The sequence below is a fragment of the Uloborus diversus genome, chromosome 4 (assembly GCF_026930045.1).
Source record: "Uloborus diversus isolate 005 chromosome 4, Udiv.v.3.1, whole genome shotgun sequence".
Taxonomy (NCBI): Eukaryota; Metazoa; Arthropoda; class Arachnida; order Araneae; family Uloboridae; genus Uloborus; species Uloborus diversus.
Window position 1 is genome coordinate 31,921,530 of NC_072734.1, and position 10,184 is coordinate 31,931,713.

The following is a 10,184-nucleotide window of genomic DNA, read 5'->3' on the forward strand; positions in this document are numbered from 1 at the left end:
AATACTAGACAAATAACATTTCTAGTATAATTTAACATGATGCAGAATGGTAGATAAATATTGATACTTGAGGGGTGCCCATCTCCCAAGGAGCGATGCCCCCCCCCTCTCCCCAAATACTAGAAAAACACTCAAGAATGATATTCTCAACAGAAAAGAGAGAAATCACCCAATTTAAGTGTCAATGATGCAGTTTCCACCATCTCAAGAGTCTAAACTTTCGTTTTTACAAAAAAATTTTTTTTTTTTTTTTTTTTTTGCAAAATTATTTGATTTTTCACAAAAAAAAAAAAATCATTTTTCACAAAATTATTTGATTTTTCACAAAAAAACGGACCCTGTGAAAAATCCTGGACAGACCCCTGAGATAAGAACAAAATCTTGTAACTAAATTAAATAATTAAAATAGCTTTCTGCGGGGAAATATTGATTGAAATGCTTGACTTGATTATTAGTATGCATGTATATATATATAGACCCTTTATGATACAAAATACTTCAAGAGGTGGTTGTGATGCCGATTAAGATAAAATGTAATGAAGATCCAAGAAAGAAGCTTTATAAAACCAACGTAATATGAATAATTATCGAATAAAGGTAAAAGTTATATTTTTAAGCATAATCTTTTCAAAAGAACAATTTTCATATTTTTTCTTTCTGGTCTTACATAATGCTGATTTTTATATACACAATGTCGCAAATATTGAAGTAAAGCAAAATGTACAACAGTACATGATTGAACAGTCAAAAAATTTATTGCTGTTGTACTGACAAAGTTTTAAAAAAAAGTGCTGCTCTATATTTGACTCTGTTCTTATTTTGGAAAGACTTGGAAAAGATATCAACTATCGCCGAAACAAAGAACCAAATCAAAAATACAAAAATTGGTTTAACATGGCTTAAATTACAGCTTATTTACTGGCATACATGTTGCATCCAGCATTGAAGTTTAAAAAATATTAAATACAAACTCTTTAGAACAAATAATTGTGTAGCAAATTCTATTTCAAGAAAAAAATTTTGCCAAAAACATTATATCTTCTGCAACAGTGACTGAGTGGTGGAAAAGCCAGGAAAATGAATTTGAAAAATGCAATGCAACCGTCTTTAAAAGTCATCAACCTTACTAAAACCAGCTTCAGAAAAGTGCAGTGCATAAATTTTCGTCATTTAGATATCATTCATAACTCAAAAATTGATTAGGCTCTGGAAAAGCTTCAAAACTTGCTTTTTGTTCTAAGTACTAAATAATATAAAATAAAGGTCAAGATTTACGGTCGCCACTTGCCACGTGGCGACTCAGTTTTCAAAATTGGGGACCCCAAAAAATTTCTACAGTCGCCAACTTTTTTTGGGGGTTATTTTTATTTTAAATCCCAAGAAAAGAATTCCACACCACTTCACAGATGCATCGGTACAATATGGATTCACCGATAAGATATTGACTCCGACTGAATGTTGTTTATTCTACAAAGCTTGCATGTTCTTTCTCACTGCCTGCCTGTATGTTGTTTATTTTACGTTGCTTGAATATTCCTCTCACGCGATTCAGGCCATGTAAAATAAGCAGAATACAGTTAATTAGGAAGCCATTTGCACAAAATTAGAGCGTTTGCTCCTTTGTCTTGACTCTTTGTTTTTCAAGTAATTAGCGTACTATAATCATGATTTCAAGAAGAAATCATATTTTTAGATTATATTTCAGATTAATTTTGATTATGCTTTCAAAGTAATTACCTTTTCACGTTTTTAGTTTAGTTGCTCAAATGGTATATTAAATTGAAACTTGATTCTTTAACATCGTATTATACACCGCCTACGATTATACGAAGCTTTTTTTTTCTTCAGGCTCATTTTAGAACCTGCAGATTATAGACCGCTCGCGGATGATACGCAGGAAAATACGGTTATTAAACAGGGTTCATACTCTCCGGGAAAACCTTTAATTGTCAGGGAAATTTCAAATTTTGCCACAAAAAATTTTTTTTTTTTCCAATTGACTTTTGTACCTTGAGTTCTAATCTTCGTTTTTATCAATGTTTCCTGAAAAAAAAATGTAAAAGTTTTGATGCAAAATGACGCTGGCAATAAAATAAAAAAGGCGACCCCCCCCCCCCCCAAAAAAAAAAAAAAAAAAAAAAAATTCCACGGACGCCATTTTTGCCCATCAATAGTTCCAAAGAAAAAAATTCCTAGGGTGAACAGGAATTATGCACAAATTTAACGGGAGAAGAACATTTTCCTGCATCCAAAGCACAAGCCTGCAGATGATAGGGTCAATATGGAAAATCGTTAATCGAAAAGTCTTTTCAGCTACGAATGAAACGTAGTCGCTATTTTTGGTCATTCATAAAATGGAAGTAGACACGATCATTAAATGCCTAAGTTTCCAAAAACAAAGCAGACTCGGATGTTTTCTTTAACTGCAAACTAATAAAAACAACGCAAAATGTGCTGCAACTTTTTTTTTTTTTTTTTTATTTTAAATATCTAATTTTCTTGAGAAATAAATTTTGTTCTTAAAACTTAATCTTATTTTCATTACCTTGGACGCAAATGTGCTAAAAACGTTTCAACTGAATTGTAGTTTCACGAAGATTTATTATTTTTAAATTGTTTTCATGCTACAAATTCAAAAAATTATTTCTTAACTTTTGTCGTAGGCACCATATTTGGTCATTCCCAAGATGGCAGTGCACAAGACTTTTTACGTACCTAAGTTTCCGAAAATGGCATCGGATGTTTATTGCAATGCAAACTATTGATAACAACGGAAAATGTGCTTTTTTCTTCCGGGTAATTCGTAATTATTTTCTGGAAAAATGCAAAATTTTATCTCCAGAACATTTTTTTAAATTCTAATTGATTTTAGACGCTTATGTGCTAAAAACTGACTATTTTGTCTTAATTGTAGTTTTTTAAGGATTAATTATTATTTATAACTACTTTTATGCTACAAATTCAAAAATTTACTCATTATCTTAAATTTTTTACTTAGTCGCCATATTTGGTCGTTTGCGAGATGGAAGTAGACAAAAATTTACAAAAACATAATTAGATGTTTATCTCAATGTCTATTGAAAGCAAATGTACAAAATGAAAATTTTTAATTTTAATGCAAGCATTCTTTATATGCAAAAGGGGGAAAAAAACTGATTATTGGCATTGGCCTATGATTGACGGATGTTGACTTTTGTTAGAATGCATTATATGGTATGCCCATCGATTCAACAAGTTAATCATATTTCTTTGTACTTTGCTCAATATGTTTTGTGTTACATACTAAGAAGGAAATAAAAAGAAGAATTGTAAACCAAAAGCGGAGAAAGAATGCTGCCGATTACAGCAAAACGCTAATATGCATGACATGTGGCATCAAAGAAATGCTAAAATAAGTTGAAAGTACTTTGTTTTAAACATATAGTAAACAAATAAAAACAATTTTGAACAAAATGTTTAAAAAAAACTTAAATTGTGACAGAATTTTTTTTTTTTTAAATCCAAGTTTTTTTTTATATTATTATTTTGCAAGTGGAAAAGTTTCAGTTCTTATGCATTGCTGCTTTGAACAATTTTGACTATTTTGAAAATATTGTTACTTAACCTAATTTTGTTTGAAGCGAGTAACCTGGAATTTTCTAAAAAATAACCTGGAAAACCTGAAAAGTCAGGGGTTTTTTTTAACCAAAAGTGTATGAACCCTCTATTACTTTTTTCAAATTCTTTTTCTAAAACAGTTTTATGTTTTGCTTTAAATCTTGTTCTGAAAGTATGAAAATATTATGCAAATTTTGGCTCTTCAAAAGTGAAAAAAAAAACTATATTGTATGCTTTTTTTTTTTTTACATAAACCCTCGAAGGTAGTTCCGATCCTATTTGATTCCCAATTAACTCAAACAGCCTTTATTCTAAAAATTGTCAAAATAGGAAGACAAATTATTTAATTTAATGCTTGAAAAAGCAACTTGTTTTTAACCGCAAAAAGCCCACCCCCCACGCGCCCCGTTTTAACATTCCTTTGCCATAAACAATGTTCCATGTTGTCCCATAAATCCTGTATTTCATTAAAAATCCTATACATTATTAAAAATAGAAAGAAAAAAAACTACTTTACTATATTTCTATAAACCATATCTTATATTTCTGCTGTGATGTGAACGCTAATACTCGGATCGATTAGGAATACGTTCCATTGAAAATCGTTTAAACAACGAGGGCTAGTTTCTATATTTATTCGAATAACTGTTGTAATTTTTTAATCTTCCATCGCATCAAATTAAAATATAAGCCAAATAGCCAGTCCTTTGATCGTTTTCCCTTCTTAGTCATCCTAACATGGAGACGCTGCGTATGGAACGTAGTCGCCATGTTTGGTCATACTCTTAGTTCAAATAATGCAAAAAGAATGGGTTTTTTTCGGAAATGTATTCTTGGTAAATGCCAAGTTGTATATTACTGGATTAGATTTGTAGTTAATTATTTTTATGCCAAAAAAAAAAAATAATAATAATAATCTTATTTATTGAAAAAATTCAAATTATATGTTTATCCAATATTTTTTCTATTTCCTTCGTGCTAATTTTCTTACAGTTAATTCTTTTCATTAAACGAGTTATACCTGAAAAGTGCATGTTGATTTTTACTGCCGTGGCATTTGCAATGATTTACAAAAGGATTTTAAAGGAATTTGTTGTTGTTTTTATGGGAAATCCTTTTTTTTTCACTGTGAGACCACGGTACTGTCTGTGTACACTACTTTATTTTTGGTTTAATGATTTTTTTTTCTTATGAAACTTAAAAATGGGTGGAATGCACCATTTGTTTCAGGAGCTCCCAACCTTCACCCAATGCCTCTTATATTTCCATGATTAATATAATTTATATTTCTTGTTAGCATTCCTATAGCATCAATTTCATAATATTTGTTTCAAAAAATACAAATTGATATCCCCCCCCCCCATTCTTGTACTAGAGTGCTGTTTTTGAAACCCGGTAAAACTGGTGGCCACCAAGTTTTTTGAGTCTAGTGGCCATTGGCCACTTGAAAATTTTCTGAATCTTGAGGTCTAATATAAAAATAATAATTTATAATGTAAAAGTTGCCATGCATTTATGCATATGTTATTGTGGTGTAAAGTTGATTTTATGTAATTGTAAAAAGATTTATACACAGATTTATGAAATGAGTTAAATACATTACATATATAGGGTGTCCGAAAAGTCCTCGACACATAACAATGGTATTTTAGGTTAAATGTGACAAGGACTGTTCACCTGCAGAACAAATCTTAATTTTTAGGTGCAAACAATTAAGTTAGATTGTTGATTACTTTACAAGTCAAAGTTAAAATTCCAGGAAAGTGCAAATAAATGGTCAAAAATGTCACACCCCTCAGGGGTCTGGCCAGAGGATATTTGGGTCCGTTAACGGACCCTTCACAAAAATCCGATCAACCAAAACGGACCTTTCACAAAATCCCGGTAAACAAAACGGACCTTTCACAAAATCCCGGTAAACAAAACGGATCTTTCACAAAATCCCGATCAAACAAAACGGACCCTTCACAAAATTCTAATAAACAAGATCGGATGTGTCAAATTGGTTATTGAAAGAGCAAATCTGAAAGCAAAATAACGCATATTTCTGTGTATAAACCGATAATTTTTGGAACCTTTTTTTAAGTGAAATTAGAGGGATCAGCTTACACAAAATCGGCTAATTTTGAAAAAAAAAAAAAATCGGTACTCTTGGAATGCTCCTGCACGCCATAAATAATTGCTACTGTCAAATAAATATAATGGTTGTTTGTTATATCACAGCTAATTAGCAGCAGTGTTTTTGTAAACTTTTCTGAAAAGGCATTGGTAAGCACTTTTCTCTGCTCATGATTTTAATAAACAATAATAATATCTGCGAAATGAACTTAGAACTACAAAAGGATGGTAAGGGTGAGGAAAAAATATGATCGCTTCAGATAGTGTTACCAACTTCAAAATTATCACCACTTAGTGTCTGGCGTTGAACCTTTATAATGACTTGATTAGAAAATATTCTCATCATTTTGCCAGCTTGTCAATATTTCCCCGTTTTTATGGTGTGGTGCGATGTTTAATTGTTATTTTGGGAGAAAATTTTACCGTTTTTTTTTTCTTTAGATGTCGACATTTTGAAAAACGCCATCTTTTAACATCCGATATGAGAATCATATTTTGTTCTTTTTTCAAGCTAACTTCGCTTTATTAGGATTCAAATAAATGAAAAGTCTCTTTATTTCTGTTAGAACTCTCATTTCAAGTTTTTAAAGCAAAATTAAATTTTCTGTTATGAGTAAAAAATTAAAATGCTAAATAGATGGTTTATTTTATTTTATTTTTTGGGTCAACTGTGTCCACAGATATTAATGATATGTTTATCATAGGACTCTAAAATGCAATTTTAAAATAATTTTATCAAACATATTTCTTTTACAAGCCGTTTTTATACTTTTGATGCCTTCACTTTGAGAATTGCGATCTCTTTGTATCCGCTATGGGAATCCGATTTTTCGAATTTTTAATGACTATTACGCTTTGTTAAGAGGTAAACAATTGAAATATCTTTTTATTTTTGTTAAAATCACGGAATTTATAAGTTTTAAACGAAATTCTGTGCTTTTTAAGAGTTGAATGCTGAACCCTATTCTGAATTTTATTTGGCTCTCCTCTGATATGCCCCCCTCTTGGCGAGATTTTAATTTTTCGCTCGATACGAAAATCGCCAATAAGGCGATAACTTGGCAACCCTGGTTTTGCAACTTGAACGCTGGAAAGTAGTTTCTCGAAGTTTGTCTTTTTGCACGTGTATGTGTGGTAGGAGGTAGGTGCTCATATGTTTCGCTCTTAGGGAGATTTTAAGTTGAATACTCTAAAATAAAGTTTCAATTCAAACTTTATTTTAGAGTATTCTTTTTCTTGTTGTTTTTTAATGTTAATTTAGTTGAATTTTCTATTTTAATTATGAGTTCGGTTTGTGATGTTGTCCAAATGTATCAATTGAAATTTTTGAATGAATCTTCTTTTTCTTTTTCGTCAGGTCGTCCAACGTTTGGACGTACCGGAGTCCTAAATAGATTTTTTATATTTAAACTAATTGAAAATAAAGAGGTTTTTTTAGAATTTTTAAGGGAAATTGGTTTACTTAAGAATGAAATGTTATGTTCTAGATGTAATTCTGTTATGAAAATTAAAAAAACTAAAAAATGTTCAGATGGGTTAATTTTTTTTTGTAGAAAGGTTATTGGGGGTGTTGTTTGTGGAAAAGAAGCAACGATCAGGAGTGGGTCATGGTTTAGTTCTAGCAAGTTGAAAATAGAGGAGATTTTTTTTGATAACATATGAGATTTTAATTGGGACCAAAACTGCTGATATTGAAAGTCAATATTTTTTTTCATCACAAACTTTAGCCGATTGGCGAAATTATATTAATGAAGAAATATTAAATTACATTGAATTAAAATCCGAACAAATATTCCTAAGAGCGGAACATATGTGCACTGCCTCACGTGAGGAAGTAAAAGAAAAGTAAAAAAGGTAAGTGAACATATTTTGAATTATTGTGTTTTTAGTGTGTTTCTGGTAGTTTGTATTTTGGTCTGGTTGGCATTTTTGTAGCACAAAAATGGTGTTAATTTCACATAAAATCTGTGACTTTATTGTATACTGAACGGAGGAGATCTGTGACTTATATCCGACTGTGATGTATATTAAAAGTCGGAGGGATAACGGACCGAGCGGCAGCGAGGTCCTGGCGAGCCCGAGGTCTCATAGTACTTTCGTAATGAGACCGAGGCAGGGCCGGCGAGCCGAGGTCTCATTACGAAAGTACTATGAGACCGAGGGCTCGTATCCCGGAGAAACAACGGAAAAAAATTAATGCATTAATTTCATTAAATAATTAATGACATAATTTGAATTTTTCCTGTTGGCGCTAAAAAAGCATCGCTAAGAACGATGTATGACATATGACGTCATACATAGTTTTCTTGGCGACGCTTTTTTGGCGCCAACAGGAAAAAGTCGCCAAGAGGGGGGGGGTATATCAGATTTGTTCCTTTTATTTTATTTATTTATATTTTTGTTACAATTATTTTAAGTACTGTACAGAAATATATCTAGTATAATTTAACATAATGTAGAATGGTAGATAAATATTGATACTTGAAAGAGCGATGCCCCCCCCCCCCCGCCAAATATCAGAAAAAAAATCCAGAATGATTTTCTCGACGTAGAAGAGGAAAACACTCAACTTTAAGTTTAATTAATGCAGTTTGTGCCATCTCTAAATTTAAATTTCGCTTTTAACAAAAAATTTTTTTTTTACAAATTTTTCATAGATTTTTCATGGAAATATTTGATTTCACAAAAAAAAATGGATCCTGTGAAAAAATCCTGGACAGAACCCCGTCCCTCAAAATAGGAGTGAAAGAATATAATGGATTGAATCTCATACAAAAGATTCAATCCTTAGTAAATCTTAACTAATCATGCAAATTAAGCATAATGATGGAAGTTGACTGAAATCTGCTTTATGGCACATATATGAAATAAGAAATATATTAATATTTTTTTTCGATTAAAGCTTGTAATACATTTTCAAGAAGCAACTTTGCAATTTTAGTATTTATCTCTGCAACTTAGCTAAGAACTTAGCATAAATGGAATTTTACATTTTTCAATATGTGTGGGGAAATCAATGTAAACCTGTAAAATGGATTTTTTTTTTTTTTTTTTTTGGCTTTTTCTTCAAAAAAAAACATTTTTTAAAAAAACCAATTGGTTTAAACCAACGTGCTTTAAACCAAACAACCCTGTTTTTTATTAATAAATGGACAGTAATACAATGATTACCGTAGTTGCAAAAATAAATATCGAAAATATCATGATATTTTCAAAATAAAAATTGGACATATGTCGTGATATATATCGGCGAACCTTGGTCGCAATAATTTATGTTTGACTTGTTTCAAAACACTTATAGACACTTTTCCCCCAGGATCAAATCTATATAAAGGAGAATTGATCTTTTTTCCTAATTTTAGTTTTTCTTAAAAATATTTCAATGCATAATAAAAACGGAATTTAAAAAACGGAATAGTTCCGTTTTTAAAAACCGCATTTTAAAAACGGAATAGTATTTTGAAGGGGAAAAGATGTTCCACACATGTAACGTCAGTTGTTTAACAATTGATGCAAACAAAAACTTACAAAAAAAGGGGAGGGATCAGTCTCCATTACCACTTTTCTGTAATTATAAGAAATATAAAAAAACTTAAACACCCAAGTCCAAACCAGAAGAAATGAAACTATTTGCACAAAAAAAGCATTATAAAAACTAACAAGCCAAGTACTTGAATATTTTGAATTAAGAATATCCTTATCCAAACATTTTAAAAATATACAAATGACGCAAATATTTGTTTAAATTGATTTAGAACACATATAAATGAAGCATCTTTGACACATTTTAGGAAGAAAACGAACATTGTGTGAGCGATCGAAGTACTAATGAAAAATATTTATGGATAATATTGGATATGGATATCACACCTGCGAATCCAACTATGTCATATAAACAATTACCTTTCTAGGGGGCGGCTGCATTTTAACACTCATTTTTCTTCAGATTTTGATTCAATACATCTACTAAACAATTTTTATAGTTCAGCAGTCATTGGTCTCCGAGTTCAAAACAGAAATTCATCGGAGGAAATCCAGTAGAATTCACATGAAAATAACTTTAGAGTTACAATACGAAACTTGTTAGTGTAGAATGTTTCCACTAAAAGCGCTGATGTTTACTTTGGTTATGTTCGAATTTCGCTACCGGTCAACCGATGACTAACCAGGGCCTACGTTCCAATCTCAACCGGTAGCAACCGGTAAACGGATCACGTGACAGCTAGTGACCAAGCATAATGTCAAGCGGTCGACCGATGACTATCAAACTAAGGCCCCTATATGGAGGAGCCGACGCATCCGCCATTTTGGAGCAAACTTAATCCAGTGCTTCGTAGTGATAGCATTGCTGCTGATGTTTATATTTCTTTAGCATGTGTTAAATTGAGTCAAATGGGTGGTTGTTCGGCTGTAAATTGCGCAAACATCTCCAGAAAAGGATTTCAGCTCTTCAGATTTCCAGCAGATGC

General features: G+C 31.4%; 1 protein-coding gene across 1 annotated transcript in view; it reads right to left on the reverse strand.

Annotated features, from left to right (window-relative positions):
* LOC129220010 (protein nervous wreck-like) overlaps window positions 1–9,729 on the reverse strand; it is a 78,363-nt gene extending 68,634 nt beyond the window's left edge. The window contains exon 1 of the mRNA XM_054854338.1: window positions 9,619–9,729. Coding sequence (XP_054710313.1) covers window positions 9,619–9,651 — 33 coding nt within the window. The 5' untranslated portion in view covers window positions 9,652–9,729. The remainder of the gene's footprint in view (window positions 1–9,618) is intronic.
* Window positions 9,730–10,184: the final 455 nt, after the last annotated feature.